The sequence below is a fragment of the Danio aesculapii genome, chromosome 5 (assembly GCF_903798145.1).
Source record: "Danio aesculapii chromosome 5, fDanAes4.1, whole genome shotgun sequence".
Taxonomy (NCBI): domain Eukaryota; kingdom Metazoa; phylum Chordata; class Actinopteri; order Cypriniformes; family Danionidae; genus Danio; species Danio aesculapii.
The window spans coordinates 6,062,658-6,090,468 of NC_079439.1; the positions used below are offsets into that span (position 1 = coordinate 6,062,658).

Sequence of the window (27,811 nt, forward strand, 5' to 3'; positions counted from 1 at the left end):
GTGATTATAAAAACTACAATTAATAATGTATCAGCTTTAGAGGCTGGCCATATTCACAATTATCAATGATTTATTTTATCTTTTTAAAGATGATGTTGCACAGTAGATTTGCAGACTCATTTTCCTTTGGCTTAGTCCCTTGTTTATCAGGGGTCTCCACAACGGAATGAACCGCCAACTATTCCAGCATATGTTTTACAAAGCGGAGCTGCAACTCAGTACTGGGAAACTCACACACACACACACTCATACACTACAGCCAGTTTCATTCATTCATTCATTCATTTTACTTCTGCTTAGTCCCTTTATTCATCAGGGGTCGCCACAGCAGAATGAACCGCCAACTTATCCAGCATATGTGGGTTATGTGGGTTTCCTCCAGGTGCTCCGGTTTCCCCCACAGTCCAAAGACATGCGGCACAGGTGAATTGGGTAGGCTAAATTGTCCATTGTGTGTGTGTGTGCGTGTGTGTGTGTGTTTGTGTGTGTGCGTGTGTGTGTGTGTGTGTGTGTGTGTGTGTGTGTGTGTGTGTGTGTGTGTGTGTGTGTGTGTGTGTGTGTGAATAAGCGTGTATGTGTTTTCCAGTGATGGGTTGCAGCTGGAAGGGCATCCGCTGCATAAAATAAATGCTGGATAAGTTGGCGGTTCATTCCGCAGTGGTGACCCCAGATTAATAAAGGGACTAAGCCAAAAAGAAAATGATTGAATGAATAAATTAATAATAATAATAAATTTTATACATATATATATATATATATATATATATATATATATATATATATATATATATATATATATATATATAAATTTAAGAACATAAATATCACATATTTAAATGTATATTATAGAGGCCTACATTTTTTCATTATTATTATATATAGGCCTATTTTCACTCAACCATTTAAAAACATATTTACTTATAAAATATGAAATATAAAATAAAAATAATAAAAATAAAACAGGAAAAAATCCATTTATTTATTGGCATTTTTTAAAAAATATGATGTTGTACAGTAGATTTAACGATAACATATATGTCAATATTACATTTTTGGTATGACTATTATGTAATTACATTATGCACTCAAATAAATAAATAAACATACAAATAAATAAATAGATAAATAAATAAATAAACAGGTAAATAAATTAATAGATAAATAAATAAACAGATAAATAAATTAATAGATAAATAAATAAACAGATAAATAAATTAATAGAAAAATAAATTAATAGATAAATAAATAAACAGATAAATAAATTAATAGATAAATAAATAAACAGATAAATAAATTAATAGATAAATAAATAAACAGATAAATAAATTAATAGATAAATAAATAAACAGATAAATAAATTAATAGATAAATGAATTAATAGATAAATAAATAAATAGATAAATAAATTAATAGATAAATAAATAAACAGATAAATAAATAAACAGATAAATAAATTAATAGATAAATAAATAAACAGATAAATAAATTAATAGATAAATAAATAAACAGATAAATAAATTAATAGATAAATAAATAAACAGATAAATAAATTAATAGATAAATAAATAAACAGATAAATAAATAGATAAATAAATAAACAGATAAATAAATTAATAGATAAATAAATAAACAGATAAATAAATTAATAGATAAATAAATAAACAGATAAATAAATTAATAGATAAATAAATAAACAGATAAATTAATTAATAGATAAATAAATAAATGTAAAAACATGAATATTATTTAAACTGATAGTACACATTTAATCATTATATAGGCCTACTTTCATTCAACCATTATAGGCTATCCTGCATCTCAGCAGCTTATCATTATAGACAGTCCTCCTGTTAGAAAAAAAAACTGCCTCAGAGATCCAAAAGCCCAGTGCACGCACACATTATGACGTAATCCAGTGAAAGAGCACGCGCTCCTCTCAACAATGTCGACCACCAAAACACAGCAGCCTCCGTCCAGCACAAGCAAAGCGCAACCGAGCAAATGAACGGAAAATCCCGGCGCTGTGCGGTAAGTCTGTTCATCCGTGCATTGCTCTCCCTCAAAATGCATGCTTCCTTTCTCATTTTTATCGCATCTACGTTGATTGTCAGGCTCGCCATATCTCTTTAATGCATGTAAAAGAGGCGTGGCGGCACAGAACGGACGCAACAACCGCCAGAAAAGATGTTGCATTTGCTTAGCAACAGAGGGAAAAAGATGAGATGTGCGATTGTCAGCTGACTGTATGATGATGTATATCGACGAGATGCATGGTCGATATCTGGCCAAAAAAAAAGTGCTGTCGGACATGCATGGAAAAGCTTGTGGTGTTTTCGAGTGGATGTTTTACACTACTGTACATTATTATGTATGTAGCATTTGCGCGTGCATGTTTGTGTGGAAACATACTGTATAGGACATCAAGCAAAACTGAAACAGAAACAAAGAGACTGGGTTTCGGGTTTGGAGACCCGCTGACTGCCAGTTATTAAAGCTTTTAGAGTTTAATAATGTTGATCAGGTTACTTTAGATGAGAGGTTTGTATTTTACTATGTGCAAATAGTGACAATCTCATGATATGATGCATATTAAGCCATACAATAATTGATTTATTATTAGTAGTATTCATTTGGTCTTGTAGTTATATCATATTTATTTATTTTAATGTACAAATTATGCCTGCAAATCATAAACTATGACTCAATGTGTTTATTTTGTGATCCATTTGACCATCTTATATTTAATTTTAGACTTTATATTTAATTTTGTGGATTAATAATTAGGCTAATGATAATTTACAGCAATAAAATGTTTTTTTAAATCATAAATAAATACATAAAATTTATGAAATATTATTTTTAAAGTTTATATCAAATTATTATTAATTACTATATTATTTATTATTATATTGTTATTATATTTATTTATTTATTTATTTTACTGTACAAATTATACTTATGAACCATAAACTATGGCTCAATGTGTATATTTTGTGCTTCATTTTACAGCTTATATTTAATTTTAGATATTATATTATCATATTTTTAATTTTAATCTTATATTTAATTTTAGATATTATATTATTATATTTTTAATTTTACATCTTATATTTAATTTTAGATATTATATTATTATATTTTTAATTTTACATCTTATATTTAATTTTAGATATTATATTATTATATTTTTAATTTTAGATCTTATATTTAATTTTAGATATTATATTTTAAATTTTAGATATTATATTTTCAATTTTAGATATTATATTTTCAATTTTACATCTTATATTTAATTTTAGATCTTATATTTAATTTTACAGCGATAAAATGTTGTTTTTTTGTTCATCATAAATAAATACCTAAAATTAATGAATATTATTTTTAAAAGTTTGAATTATATTACTATTAATTACTATATTATTTATTGATATATTGTTATGTTATTATATTTATTTATTTAATTTACTGTACAAATTATACTTTCGAACCATAAACTATGGCTCAATGTGTTTATTTTGTGCTTGATTTTAGATAACATATTGAACACATTGTTCCATGTTTTATGTTTGTAAGTATAATTTGTACAGTAAAACATATAAATATAATATAATAACAGCATAATACTTTTTTCATCATAAATAAATACCTTACCTTGTATATTTTGTGCTTCTTTTTACATCTTATATTTAATTTTAGATCTTATATTTAATTTTAGAGCGATAAAATGTTTTTTTTGTTCATCATAAATAAATACCTAAAATTAATGAGATATTATTTTTAAGTTTGAATTATATTACTATTAATTACTATATTATTTATTGACATATTGTTATGTTATTATATTTATTTATTTTACTGTACAAATTATACTTACGAACCATAAACTATGGCCCATTGTGTTTATTTTGTGTTTCATTTTGTGCTTGATTTTAGATAACATATTAAACACATTGTTCCATGTTTTATATTTCCAAGTATAATTTGTACAGTAAAACATATAAATATAATATAATAACAGCATAACACTTTTTTCATCATAAATAAAAACCTTATAAATAAGCACATGGATATTGAATATACATTTTAAAGTTTAAATTATATTATTATTAATCATTATATTATTTATTATTTTGTTATTTATTATTATGCCATTATCATATTATATTTATTTAATTAACTGTACAAATTATACTTATGAACCAAAAAAATGTGACAGTGTGTTTATTTTGTGTTTAATTTTACATCTTATGTGCCAATGCCTATTTAATTTCATCTATTTATTTATTTATTTTTTATGCTTAACTTAAGGACAAGACCATCATCCAACAGCTAAGACAATTTTTTTTTGTTTTTTTTGAGAGAAGTTTCAAAGATAATGGGGGTTTCTTAACTTTATTTTGGGTACATTACTCTTTAATTCAACATATATTCCACCCAAGAAATAAAATATATATATATATGCATAGAAAAAACAAAAAAATGGTCACTGATTCGGAGTAAAAAAAAAACATTGAGTCCGTTGAAATATGTTGATCTACTTTTTTGCGTTGATTTAACGACTTGCAGATAATTGAGGAATGAAACTTCATAATGATGGTATCCAAAACGTCAAATCTTATTCAGACAGCAGACAGCTATGCCGAGTTCAAAGTTTTCAAAGTAATCATGTCACGGATGTTTTCACACTGCATGACTATCTGGGCTAGCGTTCCGTCGTGCTTTGTTTACACTGCAAGATGGATCGGCGACAGGGGGTCTCACACTGCAGGACTTTAAAATAGGAAGAATCGCCGACAACTTTGTCCAAACTACGTCTCACAACCAAACACGCGAGAAGTGACATGGAAACACCGCGAGGTCACGTAGTATATATTTTGTTATCAACTACATAATAAGAAAGAAGCCTTTAATGGGGTAGAAAATGTACATATTTGCTCACCTGGGTTTGAAGGGAATTATCAATTTCTCCTCAGCTTTCTTTTTTGAGACGGTTGTGATATTGCTCAGATGACTCGTCAAACAGACACAGTGCTCCTGCTAAATTTACACTAGTTTTTCCTCCATTTCTTTGGTCCAAATAAACTGAAAATGAGCGCTTTTAACTTCTCCCTCGACCTCCTGCTGGCCTGCAGGTACCCACACTAGTGATTGCTGCTCTCTCATTGGCTGTAGGCGATCGGCAATGTTATTTAGAGTCAAAACTCATTTCACACGGCATGATTTGAATCGCCGACAGCTCCAGATATTTAGCATGCCAAATATCTTACGGGCGTCAGCGACTCATCTGCGATTCTCTCAGATGGCGTCTTTGATAGTTCACACTGTGCGATTGTCACTCGCGTACACGAGCACCGATTTGCCTGTGATTTCAGGCATTTGTCTGTGATTTCTCAAAACTGGTCGGCGAGTCAAAATCGGGGCTAAAATCATGCAGTCTGAACTCGGCATTATCTGGACAATAAGAAGTCCTTAGGCTGAGCTTAAAATGCAAGGTTTCCCAACTAGGACTTCGCAATACAAACTGTTTGAAGTAGCTCCAGAGAACCATGCATTCTCTCTAGGTTGTTGCTAAATCGGATATGGATGCGGCCGGAAGTTAACGATAATTATTTATAATATTTATTAAATTTCCCAGTTATTGTATTTTATTAACGTCTACCCCCACCCCAACCCTAAACCCAACCGTCACAGTACTGTAAAAATATTAATTATTGTTTTACAGTGTCATAAAAATGCTATTATAATTGATGTGCATATCGCACTTCCGGCCGGCCGCGTATCCGATCTAGACTTTACCTTCCCTCTACCGCAGGGGTGTCCAAACTCGGTCCTGGTGGGCCGGTGTCCTGCAGATTTTAGCTCCAACTTGCCTCAACACACCTGCACGGATGTTTCTAGAAAGCCTAGTAAAGGTGCGGTCACACTTGACTTTTCTTCCCATAGACTTCCATTCATACGCACGCGAATACGTCAGACCGGAAACGCGGGGTCATGCGTTAAGTTTCGCAAGTTGCTGCGGTGCAAAGTTCAAGCTTGGTGAACTCTGACCTGCTAAATCGCATCACTTGACTGCATGAGACCAATCGAGGATCAAAACAGGACCTCTCTGGACAGAAATTTAAAACATGAAGCAATCACTCGCTTTTTTTAATGTCTAATCATCTTGTTTAATCCCGCCCCTTTTCGCAGCGCCGCACGACAGAATTTCGCACACATAAAGCCCGGTGTGACCGTAGCTTTAGTGCTTGATTAGCTAGCCCAGGTGTGTCTGATTGGGGTTGGAACTAAACTTTGCAGGACACCGGCCCTCCAGGACCGAGCTTGGACATGCCTGCTCTACCGCAACTGAATCTCTTCTTCATTCACCCACTCATTTATTATACATTCCATGTGTCTGATCAGCGCCCTCTAGTGCCCTGTAGTTCCATTAGAACAGCAATATTATTTCCATTATTGCATGGATAACAAAGTGACAGACATTTCATTCTGTTACTATATATATATATATATATATATATATATATATATATATATATATATATATATATATATATATATATATATATATATATATATATATATATATATATGCATGTGTGTGCATGCGTGTGTGTAATACTATGTATGTGTGTGTGTATACTATGAAAAAATGTTTAAAAAAATTTTAAACAAAAAATAAGTAGCCATTTATTCACATTATGATGAATAATTATACCTTAAGCCATTTGTTTTATGATTTAAAAAAAGACCTTGCACTTAAAAGGCTGCACATATTAGAATTTTACAATCAAGACTACATTTGTGAAAATGACCTATTTTTTTCAAAGGATTAATTTTGAGCTCACTAAACTTGAAATCTTAAGTTTATGCATTTTTATGGTACATAAGTTAAATTAACTCATATTTTTAAGTGATAGCAAACAAAAACACTATCACCAAAACACTATCACCAAAACACTATCACCAAAACACTATCACCAAAACACTATCACCAAAACACTATCACCAAAATGCAAACTGTACCAAAATGCTAAATTTTAAGTTAAGTCAACTTTACTTAAGTAAAGACAACATTAGGATTTACAGTGTGAATTTCAACTCTGAAAACTGGACTGACACAGTTTCAATTGACTACAACTTCAGTGTGAAGCCGCTTTGATACAATCTACGTTGTAAAGGTGCTATACAAATAAAGATGAACTGGACTGAATAAAACAGAATTTAATGGGTCATTTAATAAATAATATGAATAATACATGGTATAATTACTGTTTTTCCATTAATGTGATGGTTGGTATATCGATATTTGTCAATAAATGGGTCATTTAAATCATATAAATAATTCTTGTTAACTTCCAGCCGCAGCTGTATGCCTTCCTGCAATTAGGATTTACTAACACAAACAAACAATGAGCAATACATTTATTACTGTATTTATTTATCTTTGTTAGTGTTAAGGCGCTTTCAGGGTGCTTTCACACTAGCACTTTTGGTCGACACCCGGATTCGTTTGACATCAGAGTTCGATATGTAAAGCTAGTGTGAACGCTGACTTCTGAACTTGGGTGCGCACCCACGAACTGTACCTAAGTGAAAGAGGTGGTCTGGGGAACAGTTTGCGCGAACTCTGGTCCGGTTCACTTCCGATATAAATGCGATCGTACCAAATAATGGAAGTGAACCGTCAACTGTACAACAAGCTTTAGTTTTCATATAGTTTCAGGGCAATCACAGTGATAATGTCTGCTTGTCTCCTCCAAAAACAGCTTCTGCAGACATCGCGTGTCATTTTGAATGTCTATAAAACATTCAGACAGACGCAAGTCGTTTTCTATATGTCCAAAACCAAGCGATTCAGTAAAAGCAGAACGACCGTGATGTGCGTACATCTTTCCATTTTGGCGCTTTCGTGGCCGTCATCTAACAACAGCCATACACACAACAGCAGCTCGATGACGCAAGCGTACCTGGGTTCAGAAGGAAAAAAGACAGTGTGAACAGAAACCAGCTGAGAAGGTGGCAAGGAGGGACAATTGAACTTGGGTACGGTGCAGGCAATTGAACCAAGTGTGAAAGCACCATTAGTTTACAGTCTTTCACTAGCTATGTTTCCATCCAAAAATGTGAATGAACTTTATGTGCAAAACTGGATTATCGCATTAAAAACGTGCGAATAAAGCAGCGTTTCCATCCAACGAGTCAAAGCGAACAAAATCGTTACTTCTTGATTAAATGGGGCCAAATATCAAACAGTAAAAACTTAATTTACCGTGGTAGGAGAAGCTGCGTCAATCTTTTCTTCATCTAATAAATGACTTGTGCCTCAGAAGGCAATCCTGACACGCAGAGAACGCGCGGTGGCGTTTGAAGGTGTCAGACGCAGAGCAGAGACGCTCTTGATTCTGGAGGTCATTAATAATATAATAACATTAGCAATTAAACGGTAAGGTGTTTTAGAATAACCAAAACAACAGTTCAGATGGTTTAGTGTGCTCAGCCTGCTGGTTTGTCCGTATGCGCACATTTACCTCATCACATGATCTCTTATAACAAAATCACATGACCTTTTTTACTGCGCATACTGAAGTTTGTGCGGTAAAAGTGTTTCCATCGTAGTTTATGCGCATCTTTTGTTATTAAATAAAGAGTTTATCCTACTCAGTTATGTGCATGAGTTTTTTATGCACATCATGGCGTTTCCATCAACCGCTTTATTATGCGCATGTGTAACCCCACCGGTCCTACGCCACTCAACCCGCTCCGAGCTGATATCGAACCGGCAACCTTCCGCATGGGAGTCGGGTGCTCTACCAAGGAGGCTAAAGACCATGGCCTCTAGCGTCTGTCACTAGAGCACCTTTAGAGGTCAGAGGAGTGAGGTTTACCTGCACAGCACTTACTAGCTGGCCTCCGTTACACTCACCCCCCTAAACCTTACTCCCATCTGGGTCACGGCACCAATGTAACCCCGCCGGTCCTACGCCACCCAGCTTACTCCGAGCTGGTATCGAACCAGCGACCTTCTGCATGGGAGTCGGGTGCCCTAAAGGAGGTTTACCTGCACAGCACTTACTAGCTGGCCTCCGTTACACATATGCAAAATGCGCATAAATATAGGTGGATGGAAACATAGATCTTAGTTCATGTTAACAGTGCAGTAAATGTCAGACTATGAATTGTTCAATTTTAGTACCATTAATTAACATTAACTAAAGAAAGCTTATTGTAAAGTGTGACTGTTTTATCTATAGTTGAAGTTAGATTTATTAGCCCCCCTGAATTATTAGCTCCCCCTGTATATTTTTTCCCCAATCTCTGTTTTTTCAACACATTTCTAAACATGATAGTTTTAATAGCTCATTTCTAATACATTTCTTTTACCTTCGCTATGATGACAGCACATAATACTTGACTAGATATTTTTTAAGATACTACAGAGTGGGCTATTTATATGGATACACCTTAATAAAATGGGAATGGTTGGTGATTTTAACGTCCTGTTTGTGGCACATTAGTATATGTGAGGGGGCTTGTAAATAACTATTCTGTAAATAAGAATAAAGTTACGTTTAAAACCAAGCACACCATTGTTTTTCTTGTGAAATTCCCAATAAGTTTGTTAAGGTGTATCCATGTAAATGGCCCACCCTGTTGTATTCAGCTTAAAGTCACATTTAAAGGCTTAATTAGGTTAATTGGGAAAGTTAGGGTAATTAGGCAAGTCAATGGTTTGTTCTGTAGGTAATCGGGAAAAAAATATTGCATAATGGGGCTAATAAAATTAAATCTGCTTTTATTCTAGCCGAAATAAAACAAATAAGACTTTCTCCAGAAGAAAAAACATTATAGGAAATACTGTGAAAATTTCCTTGCTCTGTTAAACATCATTTGGGAAATATTTGAAAAAGAAACGAAAATTCACAGGTGGCCGAATAATCTTGACATCAACTGTACATGTGATGGTGGTTTTTGTCTTTTTGTTCAGATCAGGAAGGTTTAGAGGGGATCATGGCAGCTCAAGAACCCTCTCCTCCGTCCTCTATGGAGAACAACAAGCCAGGGTTCCCGAAGAAGATTCTGGCCAACAAACTTGAAGATAAACATTTATGCAACTGCTGTCAGAACATTCTGAGGAGACCGTTCCAAGCTCAGTGCGGCCATCGCTTTTGCTCTTACTGCTTCAACCGGACTGTTGGGTAATTCACACCGCTGATCTAAAACACATGTGAGAAGTTCTCATGCAAGAAATTTAGACCATTACATCAGAAATTGATTCATTCATTTGGCTTGGTTCCTTTATTAATCTGGGGTCGCCACAGAAGAATGAACCGCCAACTATTCCAGTATATGTTCTACGCGACGGATGCCCTTCCAGCTGCAACCCATCACTGGGAAACACCCATACACACTCATTCACACACATACACTACAACCAATTTAGCTTACCCAATTCACCTATACCACGTTTTTGGACTGTGGGGAAACCGGAGCACCCGGAGGAACCCCACGCCAACACAGCGAGAACATGCAAACTCCAAACATCAGGGGAGCCACTAGAGGGGTAAAGTGAGGATGATTCTCCCACATCATGTTTAGGCCCCAAACTACCCCCTCACTCGGTTTTCAAATCCGTCCATGATACATACCACCCCCCACTCATTACTTTCTTCCACAACATCATCAGAATGTTGTCATAGGGCCTGTATCGCCCAGCGGCGCCCCTGCAGCTGGGACCCCAGATAGCATACGAATGTGGGCCACTTTAGGCAGTTATGCAGCACTGGTGGTATTCCTTCGGCCCAGACACAACGAATGTGAGCCTGGAGTGGCCCACCTGTACAATGGCAGAGAGGGGTCAAAGATTCAAATTCATTTATGGGCCATTTAAGTCAAAGATTTGGCACTTATGCCAAATGTAATCTGAAGGTAAACCTAATGGGGCCCATGTGAAAAATGATAATATTGGCCCAAGTGATGGAGGACAAATGTGGGCCACAGTTGGCAAAAATGTGGCATAGTCATTTAAGGGTAATCTGGGTCTAAACCTAAAGTGGCAAAGTGCAAATGTGGCCCAGTTATCATAAGACATGTGGTCCACTTTTAGCAAATATTTGGCACAGTTTGCTCTGGCTATTGCAGTTGTGAGCCTAAAGCGGCCCAGAGAAGATATGGCAAATGTGGCCCAGTTATCCTAAAACAAATGTGGGCCACTTTTAGCAAATATTTGGCACAGTTAGCTCTGGCTAATGTGACTGTGAGCCTAAAGCGGCCCAGAGAAGATATGGCAAATGTGGCCCAGTTATCCTAAAACAAATGTGGGCCACTTTTAGCAAATATTTGGCACAGTTAGCTCTGGCTAATGTGACTGTGAGCCTAAAGCGGCCCAGAGAAGATATGGCAAATGTGGCCCAGTTATCCTAAAACAAATGTGGGCCACTTTTAGCAAATATTTGGCACAGTTAGCTCTGGCTAATGTGACTGTGAGCCTAAAGCGGCCCAGAGAAGATATGGCAAATGTGGCCCAGATATTCTAAAACAAATGTGGGCCACGTCTAGCAAATATTTGGCACAGTTAGCTCTGGCTAATGTGGCTGTGAGCCTATAGCGGCCCAGAGAAGATATGGCAAATGTGGCCCAGATATTCTAAAACAAATGTGGGCCACGTCTAGCAAATATTTGGCACAGTTAGCTCTGGCTAATGTGGCTGTGAGCCTAAAGCGGCCCAGAGAAGATATGGCAAATGTGGCCACGTTATTACAAAACACATGTGGACCATATAGACTAAAGTCACCATCATGGAGAAAAGTGTTTGCTTTAGTTGGACCTGAACCTTTTAATATAAATTTACATTTGGACTGCTGTAACTTTTAAAAACTTTGCTTGAAAAGGTTATTTATTACAGCAAACAAGCCAAGTAAAAAAATCTATAAAATTAAGTGAGGCACAACCTGTGATGAAATAATATATTCACTGATGTTAACCAATGTTTAATCCATTATTAGAAGTAACGTAATAACATGCTTGCACATGCCACAGAATTATGAAGGTTTGTAGGCTAAAAAATTCTATGGTTCAACTTCGGCTCACAGAGACATCAATAATCAGCGTATAAACCTCAACAACGCAGACAATTAACAACATGAACAAAACTCACAAACAGGACACTAAAAGTGGCAAAATCAACAACGTCAACATAAACAGCTGAATCAACAGCAAATAATGAAAACTGGAGCATCAATAAGCTTTATAATGTATTCATGCTGCAATGCTTGCTGGGATTTTTGTACTTTGCCACACCCAGCAAGTGTAAGGTGTAGGCTGGATCTGGGCCAGGATAAAAGCAAACTGTGGCCCAGAATAGGGTCACTTCTGGTTCATTTTGTTGAATTCTGGCTGCCATGTGGTATGGCCATGGCTTAATTGTGGCCCATATCTGGCAAACAGGAGTGGACCACCCAATTACCATCATTCCATGCGGTGTGTGGGCCGGATTTAAGTGTCTGGTGTGGGCCAGATTTGAGCCACGTGAATTTTGCTATCTGGGACTCGAACCAGCGACCTTCTTGCTGTGAGGCAACAGTGCTAACCATTGAGCCAAAATTTTTTTTTTTTTGCATAAATTATATAAATTCCATATAAATAAATCCTGGTCAACTATTGCTAAAGCTGAAGTGATATATTGTGCAGCCCTAAAATGCTGACACCAAGTGAATCCTTATAAAAGATATGTTTTTTAATGTTTTTGAAAGCATCTCTTCCTCTGACTGAGGCTGTGTTTATTTGATCCAAGCACAATAAAAAAGATTAATATTATTGAAGATTTATGATTATTATTACTATATACTGTGATGCAACGAAGAATTTTCAGCAATTTTAAACACCGATTGGGTAATTCACACCGCTGATCTAAAACACATGCGCTTGTTTGGCGGATCAAACTCAGTTCTGATGCAAGAAATTTAAACCATTACATCAGAGATCATGAAGGCTATTGATGAGCATTGAATTATTTTATTAATAAATATGTTGCACTGCTGCAGGATATTGGACAAATCTGATATTGCGATGTTTTATTTTTCTGTGATAACTATTGAGCATGAATAGTTTCACAAGACAGTTTGAATAGCACTGTTGGATGCAGTTTTCTGGGGAGTCTTACAGTATTCAAGTACAGAAATTGAATGATCACAATGCAAAAGAGGCTTTTCTTACTTTGCTTTGTCTCATTTCTAATCCAAATATCTACAAATTCTTAGATCAAGTAAAAATATTAATTAATAATTATAATAATGCCAGCGGGGTACGTAAAAAATCTTGTTTTCACTTTGAAATGTAGATTTGAACTAGAAACAAGACCTTGGTTTAGTCCCTTTGTTTATCAGGGGTCGCCACAGCGGAATGAACCACTTATGAACTTATCCAGCATTTGTTTTACGCAGCGGATGCCCCTGCAGCCGCAACCCAGTACTGGAAAACACCTATACACACTCACATTCACACACACACATACACTACAGCCGATTTAGTTTATCCAATTCACCTATAGCACATGTGTTTGGACTGTGGGGGAAACCGGAGCACCTGGAGGAAACCCACGCCAACACGTGGAGAACATGCTAACTCCACACAGAAATTTCAACTGGTCCAGCCGGGAGTCAAACTAGCGACCATCTTGCTGTGAGGCGACAGTGCTAACCACTGAGCCACCATGCCACCCAATTAAAACAAAACAAAAAAATTGATAAAATATTTGAGATGTATGCATAGATTTTTTTTGTATTTTATATTGTGTAAATGTATATAAACGTACACATTTTAACACTCAAACTTCACCACGTTGAGCACTGAATAGTGTGTATTAAAGGTAAAATGTGGATGTCAAACTATCACATCTGTGTTAGAGGAGAATAATGTAACTTCACTAATCAGAACAGACTAATGTCACCTGACCAATCAAAGCAGAGTATGCTCTCAGAGGGGGAGGGGTTCAGAGTCAGACACTGTGGATAAAGAGCTGATGCTGCATGATGATACAATCAGGGTGATTTTTGACCTTGGATGAATGTAAACGAACAGAGTATTCGGATTACTTATACACTTAAAGGGTTAGTTCACCCAAATCTGAATATTTACTCACCCTTCATTTGTTGAATAGTGTGTATTAAATGTAAAATGTGGATGTCAAACTATCACATGTGTGTTCTGTTGTCATTTCAGATCTGGACCACAGAAATGTAATGCCTGCATCAAAGAGGACATCTTCGAAGAGCCCACGTCAATCCTCAAACAAGGCTGCGTAAGCACAAAAATCAAGAGTTGTGAACATTTAAATATGATTTAAAGCCAAACCTTATACTGCAGAGCGTGCACTTTCCATGTGTTTTCCTGCAGGCGTTTCCCGACAATGCAGCCAGAAGAGAAGTTGAAAATCTTCCAGCCGTGTGCTTCAATGAGGGCTGTTCCTGGAAAGGCAGTATTAAAGACTATGAGGTTGTGTTTGTTAACATTGATTTGTTTTGATTTTACCAATCATAGAGGGTATAAGGTAGCTCGTTGCTAATGTTAAAGGTCTTCAATGAGTTATCGTCTCCCAAAAGAAAAAAGCAATGTTGAAACGCGACATCAGTAATTCCAGTCTCACGTCTTACACACACCTATGCAGATTTCTAGCACATTTTCATGATATTGATCATTGGTCTTCATCAGTGTGTGGCAATGTTATAGATGAGACTGGAAGAGTTTTTTTTTTGCATGTTGACACGTCAAGAAGACCCTGTTTTGCATGGATGATAAATTGACACTGTAAAATGATGTCAGTGTTAATGTTCACTGCACACGGGCTGAAATTCAGTGTGCTTTTATACATATGTGGCCTGCCAATAAAAAAAGAGTGGGCTCTTTGTAACATCTGACTAATGAGAGCAGATTAGGGCCATCTGACCAATCAGAGCCACCAATCAGAGCAGAATGTGGTCATCTGACTAATGGGAGCAGAGTAGGGCCATCTGACCGATCAGAGCCACCAATCAGAGCAGAATGTGGTCATCTGACTAATGAGAGCAGAGTAGGGCCATCTGACCGATCAGAGCCACCAATCAGAGCAGAATGTGGTCATCTGACTAATGAGAGCAGAGTAGGGCCATCTGACCGATCAGAGCCACCAATCAGAGCAGAATGTGGTCATCTGACTAATGAGAGCAGAGTAGGGCCATCTGACCGATCAGAGCCACCAATCAGAGCAGAATGTGGTCATCTGACTAATGAGAGCAGAGTAGGGCCATCTGACCGATCAGAGCCACCAATCAGAGCAGAATGTGGTCATCTGACTAATGAGAGCAGAGTAGGGCCATCTGACCGATCAGAGCCACCAATCAGAGCAGAATGTGGTCATCTGACTAATGAGAGCAGAGTAGGGCCATCTGACCAATCAGAGCAGAACAGGGCCACTAGTCAGAGCAGAATGTAGTCATCTGACTAATGAGAGCAGAGTAGGGCCATCTGACCAATCAGAGCAGGACAGGGCCACCAATCAGAGTAGAATGTGGTCATCTGACTAATGAAAGCAGAGTAGGGCCATCTGACCAATCAGAGCAGGACAGGGCCACCAATCAGAGCAGAATGTGGTCATCTGACTAATGAGAGCAGATTAGGGCCATCTGACCAATCAGAGCAGAATGTTGTCATCTGACTAATGAAAGCAGAGTAGGGCCATCTGACCAATCAGAGCAGGACAGGGCCACCAATCAGAGCAGAATGTGGTCATCTGACTAATGAGAGCAGATTAGGGCCATCTGACCAATCAGAGCAGAACAGGGCCACCAATTAGAGCAAAATGTGGTCATCTGACCAATGAGAGCAGATTAGGGCCATCTGACCAATCAGAGCAGAATGTTGTCATCTGACTAATGAAAGCAGAGTAGGGCCATCTGACCAATCAGAGCAGGACAGGGCCACCAATCAGAGCAGAATGTGGTCATCTGACTAATCTGAGCAGATTAGGGCCATCTGACCAATCAGAGCAGAACAGGGCCACCAGTCAGAGCAGAATGTGGTCATCTGACTAATGAGAGCAGAGTAGGGCCATCTAACCAATTAGAGCAGAGTGTGGTCATCTGATCAACCAGAGCAAAATGTGGTCATCTAACCAATCAGAGAAGAGTTTGGTCATCTGACCAATCAGAGCAGAATGTGGTCATCTAACCAATCAGAGAAGAGTTTGGTCATCTGACCAATCAGAGCAGAATGTGGTCATCTAACCAATCAGAGCAGAGTGTGGTCATCTGACCAATCAGAGCAGAGTGTGGTCATCTGACCAATCAGAGCAGAATGTGGTCATCTAACCAATCAGAGAAGAGTTTGGTCATCTGACCAATCAGAGCAGAATGTGGTCATCTAACCAATCAGAGCAGAGTGTGGTCATCTGACCAATCAGAGCAGAGTGTGGTCATCTGACCAATCAGAGCAGAGTGTGGTCATCTGACCAATCAGAGCAGAATGTGGTCATCTAACCAATCAGAGCAGAGTATGGTCATCTGACCAATCAGAGCAGAGTAGGGTCACCAATTAGAGCAGAACGTGGACATCTAACCAATCAGAGCAGAGTGTGGTCATCTGACCAATTATAGAAAATTAGGGCCATTTGACCAGTCAGAGCAGCATGTGGTCATCTGGACAATCAGATCTTCTAAACAAGTAGTGCAGAGTAGGGCCCTCTGACCATTCAGAGGAGAATAATGTAACTTGACTAATCAGAACAGACTAATGTCACCTGACCAATCAGAGCAGAGTATGCTCTCAGAGGGGGAGGGGTTCAGAGTCAGACACTGTGGATAAAGAGCTGATGCTGCATGATGATACAATCAGGGTGATTTTTGAACTTGGATGAATGTAAATGAACAGAGTATTCGGATTACTTATACACTTAAAGGGTTAGTTCACCCAAATATGAATATTTACTCACCCTTCATTTGTTACAACCCTGTTTGAATTTCTTTCTACTGTTGGATATATACACTGAAGAAAGCTTTGAAAAAAACAAAGGATGTCAATGTTTACAAGTTTTCAGCTCTCTTCAAAGTAACTTATTTTGTGTTTAACAGAAGAGAGAAACTCATGAAGGTTTAGAACTGCTTGATAATTAGTAAATGGTGAAACAATTCTGATTTTATTGGCTGAACTATCCCTTTAACATGCATAAATGCAGTCATTTTCTGCTTGCTCATTTGTGTCATTACTGTTTTTGTTGTAGTTAAGCCACGAAGGGAAGTGTGAGTTCATGATTCTGCCCTGTCCCTTGTGCAAAGAGCTCATTAGATTTAACGAACAGGAACGTCACAACGAACGAGAGTGTCCCGAGAGAACGCTCAACTGCAAATACTGTAAAGAACCGTTTCACTTCAAAAACATCAAGGTAAGAGAGGAAAGGTGCATTCATTTGAGGAGGGGGAGGGGAAAAAAGCTGTTACAAAATGGTGTGTTTTCACAGGCCCATGATGAGATCTGTCCCAAATACCCTATGATTTGTGAAGGATGTGCGAAGAAGAAAATCCCCAGGGAAAAGGTGTGGTAATCAGGAATACAGTTCAAGTCAAAATGATTCGCTCTTCTGTGAATTTTTATTTGTTATTCAAAATCTTCTCTCTGTTAAACAGAAATTGGGGGGAAAATTATACGGGGGGGGTCTAATAATTCAGGAGGGCTAATAATTCTGACTTCAACTTTAAATAACACTGAATATGAACATTACCACTCATTATTGACTTCATTAAGAAGCAATGTGTTCAGATAGTAGAGGTTTTCATTAGTTTTCTCTTCTCTTTTGGCCTTTTTTTAGTATGTTGACCACATTAAGTTCTGCAGCAAATTCAGGACTCCATGCAGATATCATGTGGTTGGCTGTGACATGTTGGTAAGTACAGATTTATATCTTTAAATTAGCAGTTTTCTGTATTTTGTGATTCATGTTTTTATTTCCCCCATTTATTTATGCATTTCAATTACATTATGGCATCTTGATCTTTCTTCCAACAACTTCCAACTTGGAAAAAGTGACTTTTATGACCATTTTTAATAGTTTAAAGTCATCTATTGTCTGTGTTGGTGGCTCCATATTTTGTGATCATTTCCACCCATTTATTTATGCTTTTGAAATGCATTATGAGATCTTGATCTTTCTTCCAGCAACTTTTAACCTTGAAAAGTTTGAAAAAGTTACTTTTATAAACAAGTTTAAAGTGATATAGTGTCTGGGTTGGTGTTGTATATTACTCTTCAAAACCCTTGTAATAAACTGCAGCACATTTTCTGTTATTTTGACTTATTTCTCTCTATATTATTTCTAATATTATTGCAAACGATTAAAAATCACTTTGTTAAAATTTGAAATTTGAAAGTTGAAATTTCAACGTCAAAAGACGACAGAGCAGAGATCAACATCTCAAAATGCAAAACAAATTTAATTAAAATATGAATCACAAAATACTGCTACTGTAAATTGTGGGTATTTTTTAGAGTGTACCTACTTATTTTATTACTTGCATTCCCCTTATAATATAATATAATATAATATAATATAATATAATATAATATAATATAATATAATATAATATAATATAATATAATATAATAACAATATAATATAATATAATATAATATAATATAATATAATTTAATATAATATAATATAATATAATATAATATAATATAATATAATATAATATAATAACAATATAATATAATATAATATAATTTAATATAATATAATATAATATAATATAATATAATATAATATAATATAATATAATTTAATATAATTTAATATAATATAATTTAATATAATATAATATAATATATAATTTTATATAATATAATATATAATATAATAACAATATAATAGAATATAATTTTATATAATATAATATAATAACAATATAATATAATATAATATAATATAATATAATTGAATATAATTGAATATAATATAATATAATTTAATATAAGATCAATATAACATAATATAATATAATATAAAATAATATAATTTAATATAATATAATATAATTTAATATAATATAATATAATATAATATAATAACAATATAATATAATATAATTGAATATAATTTAATATAATATAATATAATAATAATATAGTATAATATTAGAAATATTATATTATATTTAATTATATTATATTATATTCAATTATATTATATTATATTATATTATATTATATTATATTATATTATATTATATTATATTATATTATATTAAATTATATTATATTATATTAAATTATATTATATTAAATTATATTCAATTATATTATATTATATTGTTATTATATTATATTATATTAAATTATATTATATTAAATTATATTATATTGTTATTATATTATATTAAATTATATTATATTATATTATATTATATAAAATTATATTATATTATATTATATAAAATTATATTATATTATATTATATTATATAAAATAAAATAAAATTAAATTAAATTAAATTAAATTAAATTAAATTAAATTAAATTAAATTAAATAAAATAAAATAAAATAAAATAAAATAAAATAAAATAAAATAAAATAAAATAAAATAAAATTAAATTAAATAAATTAAATTAAATTAAATTAAATTAAATATGTTCTCTAAACAACTGTTATTTTGCACGCTTAGACTTATAGTTCACATAGCTGACCTTTATTCCACCTGCCTTCCCTTTAAGGTGGAGAAGGAGAAAATTCACGAGCACGAGCGTGCCTGTGCCCACGAGCACCTGAACCTGCTGCTGCACTACATCATGGGCATGAAGGTCAGCCTGGAGGGTCTGCAGCCCCAGAGCCTGGATCTGGCGGGCCACAAAGCACACGAGCTGCACCAGGCGCTGCGGGACCTGGAGACGCGTGTCAGTCAGTTAAGTGGAGCTCCCGTGCAGGGGGTCCCGTCCTCATCATCTTCCTCTTCGGCCTCTTCATCCTCCGCTCCGCCTCCACCCGCACCCACCGCCACGCTGCCCACCTCCTTCACTCCTCTGCCCAGCTCGGTGGGCGCTGCGCTGGAACTGCAGCTCCATAGCGAGAAGACCAAGGTGGCGGACCTGGGCAGGCGCTGTCAGGAGCTGGAGGTGAAGGCCGGTACGTTTGAGGACGTTGTGTGTGTGCTGAATCGAGAGGTGGAGCGATTCGCCACCACCATGGAGGCCAGCAACCGACAGCACAGACTCGACCAGGACAAAATAGAGGCCCTCAGCAACAAGGTGCGTGTACTGTACTGTACGTCAGACAAGATTCACACGTAGACATTCAAACTTGATGGATGGATAGATAGTAGGGGTGTAACGGTTCACAAAAATCACGGTTCAGTTCGATACGACACAGTGGTGTCAGGGTTTGGTATGTTTTCGATACAGCAAAAAAATAAAAAAGCCAGAGGATTTCTCTGATTTAAATTTTTATTGTATTAAAACTAACATCCTAAAAGTATGATCTTGTTTTTTTTTATTTTACTTTGAACAGCGATGGAGCTATAATATAAGCTATACTTCTGGGGTTTCTGCTTAGCAGCAAATAAAACAAATCTTTCTATATACTTTATGCAAAATTATACATGCACACAGTGATATTGTCTCACTTGACGTACTGCATTACATCTTGGTCACAAGCCTCTTTAACTACAATAGCCGCATTTCCACTATCGGGCCAGTGCGAGCCAGGGCTTTAATCGGGCCAGGCCGGGCCAATAGCCCGGGAGGTTGAGAAATGAGGCCGAAATCATGTCGCGTTTCCACTGTCGGGCTAGTTGCTCGCAGCGCGTCACGCAAACACCACCCCCAGAACGTCCCCCGAATCAAACGTCACACAACCCGTCACACAACCCGCCCACTTCAGCGGGAACAAAAAACTCAAATTATAACCACAAACACAACCTGGCATCACCACGAGAGCTGGAAGATGGAGAACACCGACTGTTTTACTGTTTGTGGTCTGTTGGTGTAAGGCCAGACAGCGATCCCTGGATAAGGACATTCGAGTTCGGCGGCATTTACTTCGAACACAGATTTTGGCTGCAAGGCGCAAAAGAGCAGCCGAGCGACGAGAACGACAATAGCAAAACAAATGTAAGGGAAGAAAGCATCTTGTCTCCTCTTTACCTGACAGGAAAACTCCGCCTTTGTACGTAACCCCGCCCCGAAGCCCCAGTTGGCCCTGCTTGGCCCAAGGTATTCGGCGGGCCGAAAAAGGCCAGACGCTGGCCCCAAGGAAGCCCCGCTTTTTCCCGATTACGCCCCGGAAGTGATAGTGGAAACGCGACTGGCCTTGGCTCGCCCTGGCTCGCTCGCTTTAGGCGCGATAGTGGAAACGCGGCTATTGAAGCCTATTGACTCAATATATAAACAAGCAGTTAAAAGTATGGACCTAAAGCCTATGCGATGGCATCATTGTGAAGTTTTATGTAAACATAACCTTTTTAGTTTTGATAGTTTTATTAAATTTAATTATCTTAAATTGGTTTTTAAATGTTTAAATAATCATGTTCCAATCCTGTTTTCTGATCTAATCAGTGGGCATCAAACCTCTCACAGAGTCACACGGGCAACTGCTAATGGTGACTGTCTAGTGCCAAAGTGTAAGACCTCATTTGGTCAATCTGTCAATCTGTAAAGGGAGCCAAACTGTGGATTGATTTACCTGTTAGCTTAAAATCACAAAGTAATCTAAATATTTTTAGTAGTGGTCTTAAAAAGTGGTTAAAAGCAAAACAGCAGTGTTTGCACAAATAGTCTACTGTTAGTTTGTTGGATCATGTCGCCTTTGGTTTTGCTCCAGTAATTTTATGTAAATAATTATAATGTTGTGTATATTTTTTTTTTATTATAGTTCCATTTTGTCAATTTTTAAGCCTCCTGTGGACAGGTGTTGAGAATTAGCAAGTTTGCTAAAACACTTAAACAAATGGACTTGGTTGTCCAGTGTAATTGTGATGTCCATGTCAAACAAACAAACAAACAAACAAACAAACAAACAAACAAACAAACAAACAAACAAACAAACAAACAAACAAATAAATAAATAAATAAATAAATAAATAAATAAATAAATACTTAAAACCAAAAAGCTGCTTTAAAAAAATAAATGTAATATTGTAGTAGTTAAACAAATAAAAAGAAAAGAACAATTTAGTTTTTATATGGAACTGTTTCAATCCATTTTTAAGTAATTTTTTATTTTCAGAAAGATGAGTGTCCACCTTTTCTTCAGACAGCACAGATCTGCTTGACCTGCCATTTTAGTGGATCTGAAAGCTGGAACTATCTGTTTGAAATGGGCTTATGAAGAAATAATGTAACGGGGCTCTATTACATTTAACATTTTCTTGAAACCCGAAATTTCCACTACTGATTAAGAGCTCTATTTTGACGATCCATGCGCAAAGTGCAAAGCGCAAAAGCAATAAGGGCGTGTCAGAATCCACTTTTGCAAATTTAAGGAAGGAAAAATCCGCTTTGCACCGTGGCGCATGGTCTAACAGGGTTGAGCTTATTCTCTTAATGAGTTATAGGTGTGTTTTGAGAATAAACCAAACAAAGTCTCATCTCCCATTCCCTTTAAGAGTCAGTTGTGTCGCGCCATAGCGCATTAGCTATTTACATGGTGGACTTTGCAAGTGGAAAAACTGAATTATCTTTCTTTACTAGATCTGAATTATCTGCTTTACTAGAGAGAAAACAGTTAAACAGAGCATCTACAGCGAGAATGAGAGATGAGCCTCCTCATTGTTTACTTTCACTTTCACTCTCGTGGATAGGGAAACTTCTTGTACGCACAGACAATCCATCAGCCTATGAATAATTAATTTCGTTTGTTAAGCGCAAAGATTTGTTTCAAAACTATTTCTAAATTCAGTTTTAATTTCCAGCAAACGAACAAATGAACAATAAGAATGAAGTGTGGTCAAACAACTGAGTTATATCCAAGTACACATGCTATGACCCATATGGTCTAAAACCTGACAGGTGGACAAATCTAAGCTTGTTTTTAATAAAACAAATATGAATATGCATATAATAAATAATACTGCTAATAATAATAACATTATACAAAAGCAAATTGTTATGAATAAACTGAAAAAGCCCCCCGAGATGAAGAAGGCATGAAAGTCTGGGTTTTATATTTATGTAGGCTAGAAAATAATATGTTTTGTAATATTTGAATCCTTTATATTTATATCCTGTATATATATATCCTTATTATAACCTATTTATATCCTTAATATTTTATATATATTTTTTTATTTGTAAAGATATGAGCAAAAATGCATTTGCTATTTAAACAGCGTGGCCCAAAACATCATAACGACTCTTGCGCCAAGCTGAAACTAGCAAACAACAATTGCGCCGGGTGTATGATAGGGCCCAAAGTCTCATATCCACAGCTATAAATGTACCGATCGCCTCAGTGATTTGTTTCGCCTTGTTCGAATCTGTAGGAATGGCCTGCCTGAATACTTGCGTAGTGCGCGTTTCCAGTTTTCGTCCAGTTCCAGTTACTGATTCCGTGATGTCAGTGTAAATGAGTTGACATGCTCAAATATTACCGCTAAAATAACCTACTGTCATAGCAGATGTCATTGTTTTTTTCCACCAATCTCTTGCCATCACCCTCATAACTTACAGGGAAGCCAAAGTGCTCCCAAACGCCAGACTGGGAGCTGGTTATAGTTGTTGGATGATGTGATCATAGTTGGATGATGTGACTGCAGCCACAGGACAACAGCGCCAGTGCGTTCACCACACACCAGCTATGGAGTGGAGAGACAGTGATACAGCCAATTTGGTGGATATGGATGACTGAGAGACCATGATAGTTAATGGCCAATGGAGGGAATTTGGCCAGGACACTGGGGTTACAACCCTACTCTTTTTATGAGAAGTGTATGGGATTTTCAATGACCACAGAGAGTCAGAATTTTGGTTTAACGTCTCATCTGAAAGACGACACTCACTGACAGTATGGTGTCCCCTTCACTATAGTGGGGCATTAAGACTCACACAGACCGCAGGTCGAGTGCCCCCCGCTGGCCTCACTAACACAACTTCCCACATTTGACCACATTGCTATCTTTTTTTAATCATTCCTAACTTGTTGCTAGCATGTTTTAGAATATTGCTTGTTTAAGTGGATTGTTTTAGCTGACTGTACAATTTTCTTATTTGTTAGCATATTTTTATGCATTGCTAATGTATTTAAATGTTGCCAGAATGGACTTTTGAGAGCTGAAGTGGCAGTGTGCGAATTTTCTTTGTGAAGTTTATTTATAAACTAATTTCGAGAGGATCACGTGCTTATGATTGCTAGCGGCTGGATCCGCATTATCTAATTCTTAATGCACCAATCAGATGACTCCTAAGCTACTATAAATACCCTGGGTTACATACCACCGCTGTCTTCGTTTTGAAGAATTCCCCCTTCCACCCCTACTCCTCCTCCTTTCTGGATGGGTGACACGGTGGCCCAGTGTTTAGCACCGTTGCCTCACAGCATGAACATCTCTGGTTCCAGGCTTTACCAAACCAGCAGACGTTTCTGTGTGGAGTTTGCACTTTCAACCCGTGCTCATGTGGGTTTCCCCCGGGTTCCCCGGTTTCCTCCCACCATCCAAAAACATGCAACTTAAGTTAACTGACAAATCCAAATGAGCACCATAGACATGCTCCTAGTAAGTAGTTATCTCTTAAGAGCAATCACTATCTGTTCATTAGCTACTACAGCAGGAGAGTTCTCGAGATCTACCTGAGCTCAAACTCCCCTCTCACCTTGCAACGGGAGGGAGCCCCGGGCTCGAGGATCTTATGACAGCATGCCAAACAAACTTATAATCAATCATCAGCTAAGTGTGAACTCTTGAATTGATCTTTTGCTACTACGTTTATTTTTGATCGAGCACCTGCCTTATGTGCGCACATTTCTGTTTTATGTTTGCCAGAATGTTACTAACATGTTTTAGCATCTTCCTAGCATGTCGTCCTAGTTTTTTGGCTTTGCTATAGATGATAAATCTCTCATGAATGCTTACTCAGAAGGCCTCACCTGGATTATTTCTCTGTTTGTCTCCTGCAGGTGCGTCAGCTGGAGCGTCAGGTTGGTGTTAAAGATCTGACTGTAGCAGAAATGGAGGGCCGACTGAGAGAAATGTCTGCAACCACGTTTGACGGCGTCTTTATCTGGAGGATTTCAGACTTCACCAAAAAGAGACAAGACGCCATTGCTGGACGAGCACCTGCCATGTTTTCACCTGGTAGAAAAAACTCCATAGGAATAAATGATGATTTGACTTAGCATTCACACTGATCAACACACAGTCAGTGGTTTATTGTGCCTAATGTTTTGCTTTGTTTTGTGCAGCGTTTTACACAAGTAAGTACGGCTATAAGATGTGCCTGCGCATTTACCTGAACGGGGACGGGACGGGGCGCGGGACGCACCTCTCGCTGTTTTTTGTGGTCATGAGAGGGATGAGCGACGCGCTGCTCAAATGGCCCTTCAACCAGAAGGCACGTCACTGTTTGCTTTATTGCATGTGTTAAATTCTGTTCTTAGGTTTTATGAAAGGAATTGTAAATTTAAACGTGCATACAGAATATACACAGTATAATATTAATGTGACTCTTTTAAGATTTCCAAATATAAATATTGCATGGCTTTTTAATTTGCAGTAAACAAAAATTTTTTTAATATATATTAAATATATATACATATATATATATATACATACGTATATATATACATGTATACATATGTATATATACATATATATATATATATATATATATGTGTGTATATATGTATGTATATGTATATTTATATATATTAATAAAATTATTTATTTTAAAAACTAATTTAGCTGGCGATATTACAAAACGTCATTTGAAAGGGATTTACCAAGCTTTTTGCATATACCCACTGGTATTTTTAACCATTCATTATTAACGATGAGCTTCAACTCTTTCAGGTTGGAGGGTCTCCTTGCCATCACCCTGATCTTTAACTCCCTCTTTAGTTTTTTCAATCGGGTTTGAGTCAGGACTCTGGGCTGGCCACTGCAAAACATTAATGTTCTTGTCTGGTAACCATTTTTTTCACTAGTTTTGCTGTGTGTTTTGGGTCATTTTCGTGCTAAAATGTCAACTGGTGCCCAAGGCCAAGTTTCTCTGCAGACTGCCTGATGTTGTTAAGACCTTTGCTCACTCATTCCAATGCCAAACGTGGGTGCCAGCAGGAAAAATCTTGAGCTGTGGACAATGTAAAACAAGTATTGTTCTCTGATAAGTCCATCTTTACTGTCTTTCCCACATCTGAGAGAATTACAGTGTGGAGAAGCCCCAAAGAAGCGTACCACCCAGACTGTTGCATGCCCAGAGTGAAACACAGGAATGGATCAGTGATGGTTTGGGCTTCAATATTATGGCCTAATACTTGTGCTAGATAGGTGCTGGGTCACTACGAAGCCTACAGAACCTTTCCGGAGGACCATGTGCACCCAGTGGTTTAAGCATTGTATCCTGAAGGCGGTGACGTGTATCAGGATGATAATGCACCAATACACACAGCAAGACTGGTGACTGAGTGGTTTGATGAACATGAAAGTGAAGTTGAACATCTCCTACAGCCTGCACAGTCACCAGAACTAAACATTATTGAGCCACTTTTGGGTGTTTTCGAGGAACGAGTCAGGAATATATATATATTCCATATACACCAAGGATGGCTTAAGGCTGTGTAAATTATGGTAAATAATTATGTGGAATTATGGCAAATAAATAAATCACAAAACATTAAAGACTAAAACTAAAAGAAGCTAATTGTTGACACTTACATACATGTATGGTGATGTCAGAATGTAAAAAACATGTTTAAATGTAAAATGTAAATGAAAAATTATTAAACGTATTTCTGTTGATGTACTTCCAACTCAAATAGAATATTGAGTAGGGGCGGGGCTTTCTTTTCACGCATCACTCCACCATTATTTCCATAAACTGAACGTTTTTACTAACAGTAGTTTTACTCTTGATTTACTAAAATAATATTGGTGTGTGTTGTCGCAGGTGACTCTGATGCTGCTGGACCAGAGTAACCGCGAGCACATCATCGACGCCTTTCGTCCCGACATCACGTCCTCCTCGTTCCAGCGACCCGTCAGCGAGATGAACATCGCAAGCGGCTGCCCGCTCTTCTGCCCACTCGCAAAGCTGGAGGGCAAGAACTCCTACATTCGGGACGACACCATCTTCATCAAAGCCATCGTGGACCTGACCGGTCTCTAGCTGTGTGCGTGTATGTGTGTGTGTGCGTGTATGTGTGTGCTTGGACTAGAGTGACCCCGAACAGCTCACACACAGTGTTGAGAGAAGTAGTAAGTAATAGTGAAAGTAATGCATTATAATATTGAGTTACTCCCCAAAAAAGTTGCTCAGTTTTTTCTATGGAAAGTAATGTGCTACGTTACTTCTGAGTTACTTTTAAAAGTAATGTGTTGCATTACGTTATTCTGAGTTATTTTTGAAAGTAATGCGTTGTTACATCTGAGTTACTTTTGAAAGTAATGAGTTACGTTACATCTGAGTTACTTTAGAAAGTAATGTGTTACGTAACTTCTGAGTTACTTTAGAAAGTAATGTGTTACGTTACTTCTGAGTGACTTTAGAAAGTAATGTGTTACGTAACTTCTGAGTTACTTTAGAAAGTAATGTGTTACGTTACTTCTGAGTTACTTTAGAAAGTAATGCGTCATGTTGCTTCTGAG

General features: G+C 36.6%; 1 protein-coding gene across 1 annotated transcript; it reads left to right on the forward strand.

The window, feature by feature from the left end:
* The first annotated feature begins 1,958 nt into the window (after nucleotides 1–1,958).
* LOC130228395 (TNF receptor-associated factor 2) lies at nucleotides 1,959–27,431 on the forward strand. The gene is made up of 11 exons (XM_056456823.1): nucleotides 1,959–2,028; nucleotides 9,986–10,196; nucleotides 14,218–14,296; nucleotides 14,392–14,490; nucleotides 17,249–17,410; nucleotides 17,486–17,560; nucleotides 17,834–17,908; nucleotides 19,734–20,264; nucleotides 25,126–25,303; nucleotides 25,411–25,559; nucleotides 27,114–27,431. Exons 2-11 carry the CDS (start codon nucleotides 10,009–10,011, stop codon nucleotides 27,330–27,332), a joined length of 1,755 nt encoding a protein of 584 aa, XP_056312798.1. The 5' UTR covers nucleotides 1,959–2,028; nucleotides 9,986–10,008; the 3' UTR covers nucleotides 27,333–27,431.
* The last annotated feature ends 380 nt before the right edge of the window (nucleotides 27,432–27,811 follow it).